General features: G+C 32.7%; 1 protein-coding gene across 3 annotated transcripts in view; it reads right to left on the reverse strand.

The window, feature by feature from the left end:
• Positions 1 to 21,952, reverse strand: part of NRK (Nik related kinase) — a 155,219-nt gene that overhangs the window by 19,106 nt on the left and 114,161 nt on the right. For all 3 annotated transcript variants that reach the window (XM_066357137.1, XM_066357136.1, XM_066357135.1), the window contains exons 14-21: positions 21,101 to 21,208; positions 14,388 to 14,455; positions 12,165 to 12,259; positions 9,289 to 9,383; positions 7,907 to 8,151; positions 5,653 to 5,983; positions 2,353 to 2,539; positions 1,742 to 1,897 (exon numbers count right to left, since the gene is read on the reverse strand). In XM_066357137.1, coding sequence (XP_066213234.1) covers positions 1,742 to 1,897; positions 2,353 to 2,539; positions 5,653 to 5,983; positions 7,907 to 8,151; positions 9,289 to 9,383; positions 12,165 to 12,259; positions 14,388 to 14,455; positions 21,101 to 21,208 — 1,285 coding nt within the window. The remainder of the gene's footprint in view (positions 1 to 1,741; positions 1,898 to 2,352; positions 2,540 to 5,652; positions 5,984 to 7,906; positions 8,152 to 9,288; positions 9,384 to 12,164; positions 12,260 to 14,387; positions 14,456 to 21,100; positions 21,209 to 21,952) is intronic.

Here is a 21,952-nt window from a genome sequence, read left to right on the forward strand (position 1 = left end):
GCTTAGATTACATTTTTGGAATTTATTTATATTAGTGTTTTTGCTACTCCAGTGTTCTGATTTATGTAAAGGTGATTTATCATTTTAGGCTAATGTTAGCCTCATTCTGTGTAACAGTGGAATACCTACCAACAGGACATATTTCACTGAAATACATATAAATATACAAGCTAATACCTTCTGACAATATTGTACTGGCTGCTGTTTAGTGTGCCATTTTACCAATAAAACTTTAGATAAATCTTAGCACCCTTTACTTGTGTCTGAAACTTTATAAAAATCAGTCAACCTTTTGGAAAGTTACCATTAAACATTAAGGATGTCTAGCACCTACAAAGACTTTAATTCAGTTGATTCCTCATTCTTAATTATAATTTAAAACTTTAATGTTTTGAGAATAATTATGTGTAAACCAACTTAAAATTGAATGATTCTTTGTTCATGACAATATTTTAAAATTTACATAATTAACTGCCTAGAAAATTAATTCCTGCTTTTATGTATTTAAATTTCTACACTGTTACTTGTTTGCTGGCTCTAGTCACTCAAATATAAGCACTCTTTTAAAAGACCAGAATGATAGGATTGAAACAGAAAATTGAACTAAAGTTCAACATATACTTCAAACCAATGTCAGAGTTTCCCCCATATCTTAAAACACAGGACAAAATTAGCCAAGTAATATAAGAGAGCATACTTCAATGTCTTTCCTCTATTTGGAGAATATTTGTGTCCAAGGGTATAAGAGTGAAGGCGAGGGTCTCTGCTTTCAGTTTCCCACTCTGTTATTTACCAGTCCTCTAGTGAATGCCCAGGCCAGTGGCAGATTTACAAACTCTATTTTCCTCCCATAGGAGGATCCGAGAGGTAGAAGGAAGTGCAGTCATTTTTTACTGCAATTTTTTATTTTTCAAAATAATTTATTATGAGCTATACAAATGAGTTACTAGACATAAACTGGGTAGTTGCCTGACTGAAATAATAATGAAGTAAACTTGGCTTTCTTATAATTGGACACATTACATGAGCAAAACTTAGAGGATTACATTTTTCCCAAAATTGTTCGATCCATATAATTATAATGTCTACCATACTGCTCTATTCTTAATTTAAAATTATGTCCTTTGTTCAATGATACATTCTGTAAAATCTATGAAATTGCAAATCAGAGGTTGGCATTTACTTTGGATTTCTCTCCTTCCTTTGTTCATTTATGATACAGATTGGTTTGTGGTAAAATATTGTCTCAGCATTACCAAAGAGGTTATAATTTATGCTTCTGGAACAAAGGACTGAAAAACAGTCTATGTAAGACATAGACGGATCTGTCTTGTCAAATCATGATGATTATTTTAAAACAATAACTTGCAGAAATATTTCTTATAGTATCTCATTAGATATTGTTTACTGTACATACTCTTAAATTAAAGAGAAATACTAAGCTCAATTTTGAAAAGCTCATAATCTAGTTCAATTTTATACCTATCTCAGTTAATTCAGATTAAAAAGAAACAGAATAAAAAGGAAAGGAAGCACTAATTCAAACATCAAACTACATTCAGTGAAAATAAATCAATCAAAAAGAGCAATTTAATTGCTATAAGTATATATTTTATCAGCTTGATAATAATTTGGGAATAGCAAACAAATGTTTTATCCCTATGATTTTTCACAAGTTTGCTACCTAGATAGAATTTAATCTTCAAAGAACAACAACCTACTTCTAAAAAATCAAACTCACCCCACAGAGAACCACAGCAGACCTCAGAAGTGAATTCCTTCTCATACATGTGGATTAGTGGTTTTTTACATATAGGAGAGACATATAGTGGGTTCACATTTACGTCAGAGGGCTTCTTAAGTAATTTCTCAGGTACTTCCAGTAATCCAGAATAGACTGTCAAGAAGTAAGGAGAAGATATTGAGAAAAATTACTAGTGCACACACCAGATGTGTGTGAGTGTTTCCACAAATGAAAAACCAGCCTCAAAAAATGTGTTTCTTTTATTATATTTTAATGTTTAATGAAAGTATCATTTCTATAACTCCTAACCCATCAGATAACACAAACCATGACAGTTATAATACATTTTTTAATACAAATGTACTTCAAGTTACTATGATTACATTGCAAAAAAATCCAAATGATGAACTCATTTTCTCAATTGTAGTTCAAATTTAGGTGCCATAAAGTCTCAGTGAAGTGTAGATTTCAAAAGTAGGTACATATCTGGATATATGTCAGTTGAATATCATTGATTTGATTTTTTTCAGATCATGAGCCAGTGTTCAAACACTGTGTTAATATATGAAAAGACTACAGCATTTGGAGGTTACATTAAATACACTTACAGATGGCACTGGCAAACTCAGCATTTGCAGCCTTCCCAGAAGTGATGGAAGGAGATGAATGGCTGGCAGAAAAACTCGATTCTGTTGATGCTTCCGATATGTCCATACTCTCATTCTCATCAACAGATGCTGCAGGTGCAGTGCCTAAGGCAATGGCATTTGAGGCCTCACTTCTACTAACTGACTCCTACAAGATGAAAAATTAATTTTGACATTATTAGCAACTTAACAGTGAGAGAAATATAATATGCCTAGGGGTCATTTGAAAAATGAATTGCAAAATTTATTAACATCTATAATTCTGCACCCTTATAAAATCCACATTTACCAGAGGAACTCAACAATGTTATCTGAAGAGAAAGACATAAGCTATGTTGAGATAATTGATGTCAGAGAAGAAATTCAAGGAGCCTGAAGTCCTTAGCTGTTAAATTTGGAGACCTAACATTTGTGGAATTTGTATTATGTATCAGGAACTCTTGTCAGCCATCTTACTTATGTATCATTGAGGGTCATAAAGTAAGTATAATTATCTCCATTTCACTTACAAAGAAACTAAAACTTAGCAAAGTTCAAGAATGTATTCAAAGTCATAGAGATAAGTAAGGAGTCCAGAGTTAGAAGTCAAAGTCTGTTTGACTGCATTATAGGTAGAAGGAATGGCAATTTGCCCTAAACCAGCATCATATCCTAGTAAGAATGTAGTTGTCAGATAATAGGTAGAGTATTTGTGTGTGTGTATGACACCCTAATAACCATTTTCTGAAGGCATATCTAAATGAATAGCAAAAAATTCTATCTTTTCATACATAGCTCTATTAAAATGAGCTATTTCTGTTTGATTCCAAAGCTTACATTCAGCTATACTATGCCCCACAAACATTTGAAAAAATTAAAAACACCAGTGTAAGAAATTTAGTTTCACTTTGTGAAATTGAAAAGCTATTGATGGAAAATCAACCAACACAAACTCAATGTAAACATGCTTCACTGAAAATGTAGCTAGCTTCCATTAACTTATGAAGAGAAACTAAGGGATAAAAGCCACAAAATGTGACAGATTTTATGCAGAATGCTAAAACCTTTAGAAAAACCTACCAACTGTTTTTGGCAAGCCTGTCTTTTAATAAGAATGTTTTGGTGTCCAAACATGTATTCTTGGTATTAAAGGAGTTGTGCTATTCTTTAAGAAACTTGTTTTTATGACCATTATAACCACAAAATTGTGGTAGGGTACCTGTCTTTTATAAATTAAAATGGAAGTAAGATCAATTCACTCTGTAAATGTCAAAATATTCCTTGCGATAATTGGACATACCCAAGGGTGCTATAAAAACTATGTTGGGACATCCTTTTTAAATGTCTCTAATTAAAATAGATAGGTAAGTAGGCAGGCAGGTAGACAGACAGACAGAGACAGACATCGCTACTTTCCAACTGATACTGCTTTCTTATTGGAATCCATCTAGGGATTTTCCTTTCTGTCTTTTTGTTTTCTTCCTTCATTGATTTCTTCCATAATTATTATGCTTCTATCATGGAACAAGCATTAAGATAGGCCCTGAGACTGGGTAAGTGAGTAAAGAAAAGTAAACAAAGATGAATTAAACATAGTTACTGCATTTTAGGGAATTCACAATTAAGTGTGATTGAAGAGCAAGCAAACAACCAAATTACAATGTCATAAGCATGAAAATGAAACTATGGGCAAAATTCTTGCAAGCACAGAGGAAGGGGTGTATAATTCTGCCTGGATGTCAAAGGTGATATATGAGTTGAATTACGAAGGATGGCTAGTGAACAACTTGCACAAGGGCACTAATTTATGAAACACTATGGCATCTTCTAAGCCACTTTGTGTGATAGGACAAAAGGGTGAGGAGATAGACTGGCAAAATGTTTCCTCTGTCCGGAATCTCACCTGCGTTTGCAGATATCCAAATACTTTCCATTTATCAAGAATTAGTTCAAATATGACGTGCTCCAGAAAATCTTTTCGGTGATAATTCCTATTGATCTAGCATCTGTGAAGCTATCTGAATATTTTTAAACCTATTTATAAAGTCAGTAAATCTTTTTTGAATGACAATTCATTATGTAAACACAGTTTGTTAATTAAGTTTTAACTGTATGCGTTAACAGTTCCTTAAAAAATTGAAACAGAACCTAGCAATACCACTACAACAAAGAATTGAAAACAGTGTCTCCAAAAACAGATACTTGTATACCAATTTTCACAGAAGTATTATTCATGATAGCAAAAAGCTTAAATCAAATGTTCCTGTACAAATGATTAGTCACACAAAATTCAGTATGTTCATATTATGACAAATTATTTAACCTTAAAATGGAAAATAATTCAGACACATGCTAAAAACATGAATGAACCTTAAAAATGGTATGCTGAGTGTAATAAGCCAGACAAAAAAAAGAACAAATATTGGATGACTGCTTATATAAGGTACCTAGATAAAAAGTAGAATAAAGGTTACTAGGGATGGAGGAAGAGATGATGGAGAGTTAATTGTTTAGTTTGGGGGGATTATAAGAAAAGTTCTAGCCTGACCAGGTGATTGTGCAGTGGTTAGAGCATCAGATTGGGATGCAGAAGACCCAGGTTTAAAACCCCAAGGTCACTGGCTTGAGCGCAGGCTCAGCCAGTTTGAGCGTGGGATCCTAGATATAAACACATGGTCACTGGCTTGAGCTCAAAAGTCTTTGGCTTGAAGCCCAAGGTCATTGGCTTGAGCAAGGGGTCACTCACTCTGCTGGGGCATCCTGGTCAAGGCACATATGAGAAAGCAGTCAATGAGCAACTAAGGAGCTGCAACGAATTGATGCTTCTCATCTCTCTCCCTTCCTGTCTGTCTGTTCCTATCTGTCCCTCTCTCTGTCTTTATCACAAAAATGTTCTAAAAATAACTAGTAGTAATAGTTGAACAACATTGTGAATGAATTTAATTTAATTGAATTTTATATTTACAATTGGAAAAATAAAAAAACATATATATTTTACAAAATAAAAACTGAGAAAAAAATGTATATGTTAACAGATATTATCCCAAACATACAATGTAAGAAATAAAAGCCAATAAAGAAGATATTTTTGTCCATGGAAGTAAATAGAAACCATCCAAATTAGAAAAATCAAAGATCTGCCTATAGCTATAATTAAAAATCTTTAAGGCTTTGGGATAGAAGTTGAAATTATATGTGGAATGCCTGGAAATATGACATATCAAATGAAGAAACACACTAACAAGGAGTGGAATCCATTCGCCTTTTCAAGTGGTGCATTACCTCCTGTTGATGTTCAAAGTCCTGCGATGCTGGTCTTTCCAATCCTGAACCATCTCTGTCTGAGCAATATGATCCTTCATCGAGTTCAAGGTCTTCAATCTCTTCATTAGTTCCACTGACTCCCCTACCTCCATTACTCTCCATGCCTCTTCTGTTCCCTTTATAGGCTCTGTCTTCTCCATAATCTTCAATAGCTGCATTGTCCCCACTGGCTGCATATCCTTCGTGGCTTCTACTGGTTCTCTGGCTTCCGTAGTTGCTGCACGTTCCTTCTTCATCACCTCCATCTCTACCATTTTGTTTCCAGTTTCCACTTCTGTCATAGCTTGACCTGATAATGAGATTCAATTAATGACTGGGTGAAAGGTGACCCAACAATAACATATCTGAAAGTCAGCAAATTAAACAGAATTAGGATGCTTCCTATACATATATACTATCTTTAGGCACATTTTTGCTCTATGTGATATGTGAATACTACTGATATGATATTGAGAGGAGAAATGCCTCTATGTCTTTTCATTCTTAAATACTGAATTAATACCATAGCCACCATCTATTCCCTAGCTGCATTTGGATGGCAGATGGAAGAGAACTCTAATCCTTTATTAGGAACACATGTTAGGTTGGTAGCAAAAATATGTATTTTTTTTTTTAAATAATGGACTGTTTCATTCATTAGCAACTTCACATTCACATGAATAATTAAGCCCATATTCTTGGCTCAATAATATTTGAGTAGTTCTTTTTTTCAATATATATTAATTTATGCTAATGTTAACATGTGCCTTGATTTTCTAACATGTGTATTGACTGCTTTGTTACAGAATCTCATTGATTGCTTTACTCCCACTAGGAAGTTCAGTAATATAGATCTCATTAAGCTAAGATAGTTGTTTAACTAGTTGCTAAGAACACCAAACTTAACAAAATGTTTCAATGATCTTTTGCATAAGAGACATCATTAACATGTACCTATTATAATTCTAAAAGGAAATTTATTTGACAGTGGAATGCTTAATAGGTTTTTTTAATTGGCAAAAAGAAAAAAACCCGATCTGTTCTGTCATATAATCCACCAATAATATTTAAAATGTAACAAACCAGTATATGAATTTCAATATTATAAAGAAAACAATTCTCTCACTGCTAATTGTTTTTTAATTTTGTTTAGAAAATTGACATTAGCAAAGTGATATTGATCTGTAAGAGTACATAGGTTTCAGGTAAACATTTCTATAACGTTTGAACTGTTGATTATGTTGTACACCTATCACCCAAAGTCAAATCATTTTCCATCACCTTATAGTTGTCCCTCTGTACACCCTACCATCGTCCTATCTCCACCTCCTCCCCCTGGTGACCACTTCACTTTTATCTATGTCCATCAGTCTAAGTTTTATATCCCACCTATATATGAAATCATACCATTCTTAGCTTTTTCTGGTTTACTAATTATTTTTATAAAAAATGTAAAAATATGTTATAGTAATTAATCTTTTTTGAAAGCAGTTTAAAAACGAAATATGAGCATATAAAAACACACAGGCTGTTTAGAGCAGGAACAAGAAAATATATATACATAGCAAACAACTGGTACCATGCCCAAAACACTATTTCACTAAATATTATTAATTTGGGGAACTACTTTATAAAAATATAAAATTTAATGAATACTAAATTTAGGTACAGCAGTTTTTAAGATTCCGAGAATAATGCCATATTAGTAAGTTGCTACCTAAAACCAACAAATGGAAGTCAAGTTTTACTCATTTTAAAGCAAATTTAGATATTTTGTTCACAAATACTAGGGCTTTGTCATATAGTTACTAAGTAGCACACTGCTCAATTTGTCACTCCATTTTTCATACTTATTTCAGTTTTATGGGGTAGGATGATTCAGTAGCATTAATGTTAACAGATGGCTTGGGGTGGTGAACACAAAATACAGTGTACAGATGGTATGTTGTGGAATTGTATGCCTAAATTCTATATAATTTTGTTAACCAGTGTCACCTTAATAAATTATATGAAAGGGAAATGAACATAAAAATGAATAAATGAGTTTTTTGTTTATGAAATTAAAGAACCTAACACATACTTGAATACCAATAAAATATAGTGCACAAAATTTACCAATATGCAAATACAATTCTTTCACTCTTTTAGTAAAAAATTTTGAAAGTAAACCAAAGATGCAAATAGTTTTGAAATTATAAAACATGAATAGTGAAAATAATACAGAAAAACTAACCTTGGCCAACTAGAAGCATCGTCATGATTATTGTCTTTGTCCTCAACAATCTCATCATTGCCATCATCATTGTGGTCTTCACTGACATCATTAGCCTGAACAACCTGGTTATCTGAGGCATCATTGCCATTGTCATGGTTGTAGGTATCTTCATATGCATCATTAGAATCCTCATCATCACCATCAGTATCAGTATCAGTACCAGCATCATAGAGTTCAACATAATCACCATTTTCTTCAGGTAGCTGAATGAAAGGTGCAGGAGTTAAGTAATCATTCCAGAAGATTTCAGAGAGTACATTACAGTCTATCCATTCATATGTCAAGTAAACAAGGGTGATAGTTTCCCTACTTTAATTCTATCTGGAATCTGTGTGCATAAGAAAGGCTAATATAGTCTTTAATATCCTTTCATTTTGTTCTAGATTGGAACTTTTCCAAGCTGACACTATTTTTAAATATATTTTCAATTGAAATAAATATGTTTACTCAGTAGATAAAGGCAACATTTTTGTGACAATGAGATGCCAAAACTCAAACTTCAGGCTGTGATGATTAATGGACTTTCTGGAACAAAGAAGAAAAAGTTTACTCACTTTTTTTTTGTTACCCCCTACTTGTCCTCTGAGGACTAAACATTTGGTTTTGGTACTGGGGAATAGAACAGATGATTTGATGCCCTATGGAAGATATAGTCACTTTTTCCTTTCATTTTATCCTCTGACATTAGGATTAACACATAACTCTTAAAATTGATAGGTTAATTTCCCAAGTCTAGTTTCATACAGCATAGGTTATCTGTAAGTAACTCAAGCACTTTTAAGCAAATTAACAAATCCACATCTGTTATGTGTCATATAAACAACCATTGGACAACCTGAAAAGGATGTGCATGTGTGGTAAAATAGGGGTAATTACAAAAGTAAAATGGAATTATCTAAAAACACACTGCACAAAGATTTGGAAGACTTTGTGGGTATGAAATCAGAGGGAATTTTATTTTTCAATATATTTCTTCATTTTTACATATTGCCTGATCATCCAAGAAATGATATAAAACAAAATTTGAGCATCTAGGCTGTACTCTTCAATTTGAGATTATCTTCTATCATTTTTTATAATCCTCTTTTGAATATGTTCTGACACAAGAATGTGAAAATAAAATAATAAATTATTTTATGATTAATTAAATGTTTTTTAATTTATTTTCTAGATTTCATCTTGTACACACTCAGCAATGGAGATCCATCTTTGAAAGATTAATGTAAAAAGTTAACACATTAGCCTTTCTCTCAAAAAAAGATAAAAATATATAAATCAAAATAAATTGAAAATGAAAGAGAACAGACATAAATGTATTAAGATCTAAGATGGAAACCTACATGGACATCAGCCAGCAATTTCTGATCAACTGTAGAATAAGGAGTTGATGACTGGGACCTTTCCCCAGTCGCTGGACTTTCTTCCTTGGAAGATTCTGTGGAAGGCCAAGAAGACATTAGTAACAGTTGGTGATCACAGTCATTGCCTTCATATTTATAGTATATCAGTTCTATCTTTTGGTATTTTTTATGTAGAGCAGAGGTAGTCAACTTTTTTATACCTACTGCTCATTTTTGTATCTCTGTTAGTAGTAAAATTTTCTAACTGCCCACTGGTTCCACACTAATGGTGATTTATAAAGTAGGGAAGTAATTTTACTTTATAAAATTTATAAAGCAGAGTTACAGCAAGTTAAAGCATATAATAATAATTACTTACCAAGTACTTTATGTTGGATTTTCGCTAAGTTTGGCAGAATGAATCTTTATAAAACAACTTACTATAGTTAAATCTATCTTTTTATTTACACTTTGGTTGCTCCATTACTGCCCACCATGAAAGCTGGAATGCCCATTAGTGGAAAGTAGGGACCAGGTTGACTACCACTGATGTAGACTTATTCCATACAGAAAATATCACCTGATAAATTCTCATGAGACCAAGATCCTAGTTTCTGTTTTCAGTGACAGTGACAGGCTCAAGGTGTGTATTGTCTATAGAACTACATGGCTATTCTTTTTCTTTTTACCTTTTTATTGAATTTCTTGGGGTGATACTTGTTAACAAAATTATTCAGGTATGTGACTATTTTGTTTTCAAAATTAAAGGAATGCTTGCTAAATATTTCTATCTGTGTAGAAGGTACACAGTAAGATCAGTAGACAGATAGTTACACAGTAAGACTGAAAGACAGTTCAATTATTAAAAAAAGAATATAAAGAATTGGGTGGGACCACTGGCCTGCCATAGTAATCAGTGGGAAAAAAATTTAACAGTGGATTAGAAGATGATAGCTTACACAAAACTCTCAAAAGGAGAGATGACTGTAATCACAATCATCTGATTTCCATTCAGGGTTACAAACTTAAGTGTTTCTATACAGGCAAAAAGTAAACAACTGAAAAGACAAAATGTAGCCCTTTTCATGAAACTGATAGCCTTTCTATAGTGGTGTTGTGTAATAGAACTTTCTTCAGCAATAGAAGCGTTATGCATCTCTACTGTCTAATATAGTAACCACTAAACACAGGTGCATATTGAGCATTTGAAATATGATCAGTGTGCCAGAGGGGTTGACTTTATAATTTTTTTTTACTTTTCATTTTAGTTTTAATATTGATAACTACATCTGTCTAGTTACTATCAAAATTAATGTCACAATTTTATGATGTAAATACTTCTACTTAAAATGCAGTTTATATTAATTAGTTGTCTGGAGTTTTGACAAAGAATAATACTATCCCACTTTTATTTACAACAGTGGCATATATACTGAAATTAATGGCACTTCACTGCAGAAAACATGTATTTGCATATATTGCTATCTTTTGAGAATATTAGACTAAACACACATAATTTGTGTCTGCATTTTCTGGCACTGTTGAACATTTGTAGTTTCTTATTCTGCAGAAAACCATTTTCACTTAAGGCTCTTAATTTGTTATTAGGTTAAATAAGAAGTTTGGGTGAGTGTTCGAGATTTGTGGCAAATTTATAGTAAGGTGTTCTGCTTTCCTGCATGATAAAGAATGCAGTCTCATGGGGACTTAGAATGTTTTATGTAGCACACGCAATAAAATAATAAACTATGTGAGCCAAAAATAACTTTAGCTATTATCCACACAGATGCAATCCATCCCCTTCTCTCTCTAACCATTGTTCAGACTGCATTGGAGCTGAATTCATAATTTTCTTATTTTAAGATAAATGATATGAACAAACCTTAAATTTTTAGTTATTTTCCAGTATTAGCCAAATTACTGTAGGTAAATCAGAAAGATTCTGGGGGGGGGGGATTCCTAAAGTTACTCTTCACACAGGCTTATCTTATTTTTCAAAAAATATTTCTGCACAAGGAGACACCATTGTTTAAAATAATTCTGCCATTATTTGAGCCTCCTAAGAAGAATGATGTTTTGATTTCAGGTCTTTAAAATTTGATTTTACAGTTATCAACATTTTAATAAAATCTATGTGCTACATTTTTACAGATGACTAGGAGATTCAGTCAGGTATTTGGTCCTTGCTTACCTTACTTGTACTGCTTAAAAGTAAGTAATGCAGGATTTTGTTAACCCAGGCACAACTTTTGCCTTTGTTTACCCAATATTTCACAAATCTATAATTTAAGCTCTCTTTAAAGCACATCATAAAATAAAAGACTTGTTTGAAAGTCATATCACAATTTTTGAAGTTATTTTCTAGGATTTTATTGATTAATATTCTATGAATTTTGATTAAAACATTAATCTGTAACCTTTTGAAATGTTTATGAGGTACGGTATGTCTTTTACATCAGGAGCTGAAATAACAAACTGATAAATAAAGCAAATACTTGAAACTATTTCATCTAATATTTCCATGTACTAAAAATAGCGTATAAATTTAAGCCTATTGGAGAGGCTTCCCTCAAGTTTCTTTCCCATATATTTCTCATATATTTCACACATATAGAAACTAAAGTTGACGTTAAACCCACTTGCCAAGACAAATTGCTAGTACTACTACTCCACTGAACGAAGAAACTTCCGAAAAATTTATTTCTATTTCTCATAGTTCACTGCTGACCACCCAACTGCCAATCCAATGGCCTCTTTGTCTTAATTTACTTGGCCACCTGATACTTTTGATTAATTTCTTACTCAAATTATTTCTTGACTTCCACAATATAAATTATGAATCATTAGCTCTGTGTTTTGACTGTGCTTTGAATCACCTGGTGTTGCTGAGCAATTTTGAGGATTTTGCAAGCTCCTTTGTCTGGTGTCAATGGGCTTCTGAGCTTGTTCCAAAAGAGACCACTGAGGAACGCTAATGAAAAGACAGAAAAGTATGTGTCATGTCCTAACATTCAGAAATGGAATATACAACTCAACATCAAGACAAATAATACGTTTTGATAAAAATATATGGGTATATGCCAAATTGGAAAGAAGTAGAGCTTGAGTAATATTTTTCAATTTTCCCCAAACCTGCTATTTAATCAAAGAAATTATTTTTGAAATATATTCCCATTTAGTTATGTTTCGTTTACAGATTTATTTCTAAAAAAAGTCCTTTAAAGTTTATTTCAGTAAATATGTAAATGTTATTATACCTGGGTAATACAACAATAAACATAACTTTATAGTGTAGGTGAGGATTTCAACATGATATAAACATTAAGAAAATTATTTTTACCCTGTCCGGTTGGCTCAGTGGTAGAGCGTCGGCCTGGCGTGCAGGAGTCCTGGGTTCGATTCCCGGCCAGGGCACACAGGAGAAGCACCCATCTGCTTCTCCACCCCTCCCCCTCTCCTTCCTCGCTGTCTCTCTCTTCCCCTCCCACAGCCAAGGCTCCATTGGAGCAAAGTTGGCCCAGGCGCTGAGGATGGCTCTATGGCCTCTGCCTCAGGCACTAGAATGGACCTGGTTGCAACACAGCGACGCCTCGGATGGGCAGAGCATCACCCCCTGGTGGGCATGCCGGGTGGATCCCGGTCGGGCACATGTGGGAGTCTGTTTGACTGCCTCCCCGTTTCCAACTTCAGAAAAATACAAAAAAAATAAAAAAGAAAAATTTTTTTCCCAATATTCCACTTTTATCATCCTGATTGAAAATGCTTGGAAAACATTATTTTTAATGTCTTTTTCCAGATATAGAGACAGATGGATGAACACCTAGCTAGAAACTTTAGTTTTTACTATTCAAATTCAAGGAGTATTTAAAAAGATTTTTGGAACTAGTGTTGCTAAATTTTACAGTTGCTTTGGAATTTTTTGTATAAGAAGCACTATGGCTACTTATTTAAGACTAGAGTTTTTTCTATGACCCAACATTTCAGGAAAGACTCAAGTTTCACTAAAATCAATTTTATAGAATTAACCATAATTAAAGTTAATATATTTGCTATTCATAAATTTAAAAATCCTTTTTTAACATGATTAACAAATTTCAGTTTAAAAGCATTATCAATGTTTATATAATATTATATTGAAGTCATACCCCATTATATTAGAAACAGAAACACAAAACTAAAGTGGGTCTTTCCTTCCTTTGTAGTCAGAAGGTCCATGAAAACTCATTCATCAAATAAAGAGAAAGTTTCTAATCTAGCTTTTGAATTTTCCACGATATCTACACGTAATGTAAATCTAAGTACATAAGTATATGGACTTTTAAAATATAACAAGGTAGGAATATACATAGTATATTATATCACCTCTATGCCATCTGGACATACTAATCAGTATTTTGAATATAGTCAGTGCTCAATAAATATTTACTGAATGACTGAGTGAATGAATTTAGGCTAAATTTTATCCATTACATATTGGTGTTGGAGGGGGTATGATTTTCAAGGAAAATCTACATTAAAATTTAGCTTTCAAATATAACACATTGCACACAATATCTAATATATGAAACATGAATTTGAAAATTATTGAAATTCACCAATATTACACATGTAAGAAATACAGTGACTGGTACAAACTATCATTCATATAATGTTGAGTTTTAGATTTGATTTTCCCTATAGATCACTTTAGGCTTACACATTCTGTATCATTAACTTTGGAGGTTAGGGACTATTTTATGTGGACATTTTATCACATAGTAAATGATAAAATTTTAATTGAAGTACATAAAACAAGTGAAATTACACATATTTTATGTAAATTTATAGTTGAAAGCTGTCAAAAATTCATTGTTGCTACTTTTACTAAATTTTGGAACTTACCATTTAATTATCAAAGTAAATGACACTGAGATTGTGTATGTCCAAATATGAAAGATCTAGTTAATGGATCATTGCAATTTAGGATTCAAATATGGGCCGTTGATGATGATAATGTTAATAGTTGGGTTTTGAGTTAACATAGAACTTAGTATCAAATAAATAAGCTTTAATTTTCCATGTGATAGTAAATAGTAAATAAAAAAATCAAAGGCACATACCTTGAAGAAAACTTGACATTATGTTCATGATCTTGATTGTAAGGCATGGAAGTAGATCTGTCTTGGACCTTAAAGACAAAATACAGTACTTCTATAAAATTCCCCATCATAAATTCTTTTGAGTTTAATTTACAGAAATATGCCTTTCTTTATATAAAGATATTTTCCTAAAAATCTAACTTATAAAATGTAATTTTTATTAATAGATTATATTTTTATAATTACTTATTAGAATTTCTTAATTATAATTTCTTATTTCCTTTTTTATTGATTGACTTTAGAGGGACAGAGAGAGGAAAGGAGAAAGAAAGAGGGAGAGAGAGAGAGAGAGAGAGAGAGAGAGAGAGATTTTTCTATTTAGTTGTACATTCATTCATAGTTTCTCATATGTGTCCTCACCGAGGATCAAACCCAACACCTTGGTTTTGTGAGACAATACTCTAATCGACTGAGCTAACAAGTCAGGACCTATAATATCTGATGATAGCCTTGAATTTAGTATAATAACAGATTCCAAAGATCATATAACAAATGCCCTTATTTTGTTATTGAGAAATCTTTAGCCCAGAAAGGGAAAATAATTTTCTTAAGAATTATATGCCAAGTAAAAAAAAATATTTATTGTCAGAATAAATGTCTTTCAACTTCTAATTTAATGTTCTTTTTATGTTTTCATATTACTTTTTATATCAAGTCCAAATATTTCACTCACTCACCCTTTAAACTAAACCTAGATTTTCAAATAGTGTAATACATACACATATACATCATTAAAATCTCTTGAGTCAAAAGTCTCACAATTTTAAAAAAAGTGTTTTTCACTTGATTACAAGAAGGCTGCAAGATCATATGTGACAACTCTGCAACCAGCATAATACTTAATGGGCAAAAACTAAAAGTGCTTCCCTTTAAATCAGTGATAGAAGAGGGATATCCACTTTCACCACTCTTATTCAACATAGTACTAGAAGTACTAGCCACAACTATCAGAAAAGAAGAAATAAAAGGCATGCAAATTGAAAAGGAGGAAGTAAAACTGTCCTTATTCACAGATGATATAATACTGTATGTAGAAAACCCTAAAGAATCCACTAAAAACTACTAGAAATAGTAAATGAATTCTGCAAAGTAGCAAGATTCAAAATTAATATTAAAAAATCAGCATCACTTTCATTCACCAAAAATGAATCATCAAAAAGAGAAATTAAGAAAAAATCTCATTACTAATGCAACAAGAAAATAAGGTCCCTGGAAATAAATTTAAACAAGGAGGTAAATACCTGTACTCAGAAAATTATGTATGTAATATTGCAGAAAGAAATGGAGAAAGATACAAATAAGTGTAAACATATACCATGTTAATGGATTGAAAAAATTAACATCATTAAAATGTTCAAACTACCCTAAGCAATCTACAGATTCAACAAAATTTCTATTAAAATACTAACTGCATCTTTCATACTTCTAGATCAAACAGTCCAAAAATTTAAAGGTAGCCAAAAAAGACCCTGAAAATCCTCAGCAATCTTGATTAAGAAAAACAAAGTTGGAGAAGTCATGCTATTTAATAATAAACTACTACAAGGCCAATGCAATAAAAATCACCTGGTATTGGCATGAAACAGGCATATAAATCAAGGAAACAAAATAGAGAGGACAGAAATAATCTCACACCTTTACCATCAATTAATATTTGACAAAAGAGGCAAAAGCATAAAAATGGAGTAAAGTCAGTCTCTTCAGTAAATGGTGTTGGAAAAATTGGGCAGGTATATACAAAAAAAGAAAGAAAAAGTAGACCACCAACTTACACTATTCACAAAAATAAACTCACAGTGGATAAAAGACAATTGTAAGTCACAAATCATAAAAATCCAAGAAGGAAACATAAGCAGTGAAAACTTAGCCATATCTCGTAGCAATATTTTTGCAGATGTATCTCTTTGGGAAAGGGAAACAAAGAAAAAAAATAGGACTACAACAAATTAAAAATCTTTTGCATAGCAAAAGAAACCATCAAGAAAATAAAAAAGAAACCCAAGGTAGAACATATTTTCAAATAATACATAAGATAAGGGGTTAATTTCCAATCTATACTGCTCATAAAAATTAGGGGATGTTTCAAAATGAATATGAAACTATAAAATGTCCCCTAATTTTTGTAAGTAGTATATATAAAAGACTTATACAACTCAATACTAGAAAGACAAATAACCAAACTAAATAATGGACAAAGGACTAGAATAAGATACTTTTCCAAAGAGAATTTACAGATAGCCAATAAACATATTAAAAAATACTCAATGTTACTAATCTTAGAAAAATCTAGAGAGATGCAAATTAAAACCACAATAAGATATCACCTCATAACTTCCAGAATGACTATCATCAATAAATCAACAAACAGCAAATGTTGGAGAAGGTTTAGAGAAAAGGGAACATGAATTGTTGGTTGGAATGCAGATTGGAACAACCACTTTGGAAAGCAGTATGAAGTAATCTCAAAAATTAAAAATAGAACTACCTTTTGACTCAGTTATCCCACCCCTGGGATATAGATTAAGAAGCCTGAAACACTAATTCTAAAGAATATATGCACCCCTACGTTCATTGCAGTGTTACTTACCATACCTAAGTTCTGGAACAGACTAAGCTCCCATCAGTAGATAAATGGATAAAAAAGCTGTGATACATTTATACAATTGCCATAAAGATATTGAATGTTACCTTTCATGACAGCATGGATGGACCTCAAGATCATTATGCTAATTGAAATAAGCCAGTCAAAGAAAGTCAAGTATCATATGACTTCACTCATATGTGGAAGCTAATGAACCAATGAAGGGGAATAGAGACAGACTTATACATACAGAGTAGGCCAACAGTTGTTGTAGGGGGAGGAGCTGGGCAAGGTTAGGTGGAGGGATAGAACAAAAAGAAAAAGAAAAAATCCCCTCATGGACAAGGACAACAGTTTGATGATTGCTGAAGGGTGGAGGTGGCGGAGGGTATGAAGGTGCACACAATATGCTATACAGAGATGTGTTATAGGATTGAGCATCTGAAACTTGTATAATTATGTTGACTTGTGTCTCCCTAATAAATTCAATTTAAAAATAACAGTGGCCTTGGCCAGTTTTCTCAGTGATAGAGCATCAGCCCGGAGTGTGGAAGTCCTGTATTTAATTCCTGACCAGGGAACACAGGAGATGTGTCCATCTGCTTCTCCACCCTTCCCCCTCTCCTTTCTCTCTATCTCTCTCTTCTCCCACAGCCAAGGCTCCATTGGAGAAAAGTTGGCCCCGGCACTGAGGATGGCTCCATGGCTCAGGCAATAGAATGGCTCCAGTTGCAAAGATACAACTCCCCAGATGGGCAGAGCATTGCCCCCTCCCTGGTGGGATTGCTGGGTGGATCCTGGTCTGGCACATATGGCACATATGGGAGTCTGTCTTTTTGCCTCCCTGCTTCTCACTTCAGAAAAATACAAAACAAAACAAACAAATAAACAAAAACCAAACAGCATACTCTAGGCTAAATAATGCATTCTAAACTAATCAGACACATCTCATTACATTTCCTGCTTTAAGTATCATTTTTAAGGTAATCATTGTTATGTAAAAGTAACAGTAAAATTATCATTTTATAATGCACAGTAGAAAGGGAGACATTGCTGTTTGTAACTAAATAATGCAATCCAATTTAAGTTTCTTCTGCCACAGGTTAGTATTTATAAAACAATATTCTATTATTCACATCAGAGGAATGTTAGTGTCAGACAAATAACACTTAAGATAGATAATTGTTCATGACAGATGTCATAGTAAACTAAGTTCTGAAGGAAGAATTACAGTTATCTCAGTCCCTTTTGTTGAATAAGAAGAACAATGAGATTTCTGGCCCACTACCAGTAAGGCAAGAATATTAGAACTCTTCACCCATTCACCTGTTCATCCTTAGTGCTAAGAAATTTGTATATGCTTAGTTATTAGAAATGCTGGATATGATGATACTACCTGGTCCACATAGGAATTTAAATTGCAACTTGAACCTCACCGATACCATGTGCTAATCCGCTATTAGTATACTTGTGAAAACAAAAGCCAACCTTGACACCAGGACTGATTTAATTATTCCCATAAGTGTAAGAAAATAAAACACTGATTATATAAACCAGAGCCTGTTGTAAACTCCATCCCAGAACAGAGAGGATTAAGGAGGAAGATATGTGCAATTGAGTATAAAGATATCCTGAGACCAAAAAGTTTAAGAACTACTTTTCTAAGCACTTAGTAATGGCATTTATTAATGTTATAAGCTGAAGTGTCAAACACTATTAGGCACTATTTTACTTAAAAGAATGGCTAACAAGACAAATTCTAATTATTTAACTTAGATACCTGGCAGGAATTTTATATAAAATAAGTGAAGCTCATTTTGTTCATAAGAATCCACATATGAGTGAAATCATATGGTACTTGTCTTTCTCTGACTGACTTATTTTACTTAGCATAATGCTCTCCAGGTCCATCCTTGTTGTCACAAAAGGCAAAATTTCCATCTTTTTTATAACTGCATAGTATTTCATTTTATAAATATAGTAGTTTTTTTTTTTACCCACTTATTTACTGATGGACACTTGGGCTGTTTCCATATATTGCTTATTCATGTTACTAGCGTCACCCCAATAATTTAAATGAAAAATAAATAAGTTCAGTAAAGTACCAAATACAAAATTAAAAAAAAATCAGTAAAGTAAGCCTATTAATAATAAAAAGTACAAACTGCTGATGTTATTTTTTAGCGATGTTAAAATTGAGCTTTGGGTGAAAATTAAAATGTTTTATTTATTTTTTTATCATTTTTAAATTGAATTGATTTGAGTGACATTGGTTAATAAATTTACACGAGTTTCAGGTGTACCATTCCGTAATACATCATCTATACACTGCACTGAACATTTACCACCCTAATTCGAAGTCTCTTTTCATCACCCTTTATCTTTCTTTACCCTCTGCTTCATCTGCCACGCCCCTTTCCCTCCCACAATAACCACACTGATGTTTGTTTTTTTCTTTGCTTAATCCCTTCAACTTTTTCCCCCAGCTCCCCCACTGCCCTCCCCTCTGACAGCTGTCAGTCTGTTCTCTGTGTTTATCAGTCTTTTTCTGTTTTGTTTGTTAGTTTATTTTCTTCATTAGATTTCACATATAAGTTAAATCATGTGGTACTTGTCTTTATCTAACTAGTTTATTTCACTTAGCCACTTAGCATAATAATCTCCAGGTCCATCCAAGCAGTCACAAAGGGTAAGATTTTTTTTTTTTTTACGTCTAAGCAATATCCCATTGTGTAAGTGTACCACAGTCTTTTCATCTACGCATCTACTGATGGACACTTGGGCTGCTTTAATATCCTGACTATTGTAAATAATGCTGTAATGAACATAGGAGAGCATATATTCTTTTGAATGAGTGTTTTAGGTTTATTTTGGTATATCTATCACCTTGCACTTGACAGCTTATTGATTCTTAATGTTTATGATGAAATTGTAATAATAACAAATGCTGTTTATAAATGTTGTATAACAAAATGTAATGTGTAAACATTTAGAAAGATCTGCAGAAATAGTGACCAATATTTTTCAACTAGCCAATACATAAAGATACAAAATAATGCATGAATAAAACATCTATTCATATATATATACTGTTCACAAAAATTAGGGGATATTATATCGTTTCATATTCCTTTTGAAATATCCCCTAATTTTTGAGATATATATATATATTAGACCATTGGATTTCAATGTTACCAAGTATACAAAATTTTAGTTATATGGTTTAGATTCCAGTTTTGTTCTAATTTCAAACAATACCACAATTATTTGAAAAAGCTATGACAATTTTCTCTTTCAAACTACCTTTATAGGAGAAGCCTGCTTTTACTCATAAACTTTAACCTAAACAACATATGGAAACAAATTAAATGTAGAAGCAGTTATGAAAATCCAGCAAGCAAATTGAATAGTAGATATTTTTCATTAAAAATTATTTTGTAGGTTAACATATAACATTTTTTTATTTTAAAATGTGTTAATACACATTTTAAGTTTTTGGTTTTAATTTCTAATTATATTAAATATTGAATGCCACAAATCACATAAACAAAAGAGTTTTGAGGTCTGCAATGTTTAAGAATATAAAGAAATCCTGAGACCAAAATGTTTAAGAATCACTGCTCTAGCCCTGGCTGGATGGCTCAGTGTTAGAGCATTGGCTCTGCATGTCGATGTCCTGGGTTTGATTCCTGGTCAGGGCATACAGCAGAATCGACCATCTGCTTCTCCACCCCTCCCCACTTTCTCTCTCGTTCTCTCTCTCTCTTCTCCTCCTGCAGCCATGGCTCCATTGGTTTGAGCACATCAACCCCAGGCACTGAAGACAGCTTGGTGGAGCCTAGGCCTCTGGTGCTAAAAATAGCTTGTTGGGAGCATGGCCTCAGATGGACAGAGCATCGGCCCCAGACGAGTGTTGCTGGGTGGATCTTGGTCAGGGTGCATGAGGGAATCTGATTCTCTATCTCCCCTCTTCTCACTTGTAAGAAGAAGAAGAAGAAGAAGAAGGAGAAGGAGAAGGAGAAGGAGAAGGAGAAGGAGAAGGAGAAGGAGAAAGAACCACTGTTTAGCTGCTTACAAATACTGAGAAACTTACATCATTTCCTTTAGGATTTGGGGCGTCTGGCTGCAATGGTTCTATTTGGACTTCAGCCTGAATTGAATGAAATACTTCATCATTGTCTGATGATTCATCTTCTCTGTCCTTTTGAAACAAAAATGAAAATAAGTTTTAATTGTTGCTAAAATGCAAAAACAGAATCAACCTCATCATCCTGTTGCATAATATAAATAATTTAAAAATATTTTATTGTAGCTTCTCACATATATATTTAAAATATTAAATGACATTAAGTATGTGCATGCTACTAATACTTTAAGTTTTGCAGAGACGTATAAAAGTCTTTCACAAATTCAAAACCCATTAGCTTGAGTTATTACTAGTGCTCATTGAAAATAGTAATTATCATTTTAGATGCCCTAATTTCAGAGAAAAATCAGAATTCTAGACTAACATCTCCTTTATCTTATATGGTATCTTTTTCTCCGTATATCCAACGTTTTGGGAGATTACCATAGATATCCATTTCCCCTTTGGGGCATTTCTCCTATTGCTGCTTTTAATTTTTCTCATGTTAAATATATCAGGGAAATAACATTTGTTCAATTGGCTCAATGGACACAAACCAAAAAACTCTTTTATCCAGACAATTCAGACAAGGTTTATTTTTAATTACCACATTAATTATTAATAGATAAATAGATGTTTATACAAGGGTTTAATTTAGGATTTTCCTAATGATTACTTTTATGTAAATGGATGCTTTGAAGTATTAGAAAACAAATGTTCTCCTAATCTTGTTGACCCCTTTAATGTGCTTATGAAACCCAGAAACCCTCATTTTTAGATCAGATTTGCCAGGTTGAATTAATCAACTTTAACCAAATT

This window comes from Saccopteryx leptura, chromosome X (genome assembly GCF_036850995.1).
Source record: "Saccopteryx leptura isolate mSacLep1 chromosome X, mSacLep1_pri_phased_curated, whole genome shotgun sequence".
NCBI classification, from domain to species: Eukaryota; Metazoa; Chordata; class Mammalia; order Chiroptera; family Emballonuridae; genus Saccopteryx; species Saccopteryx leptura.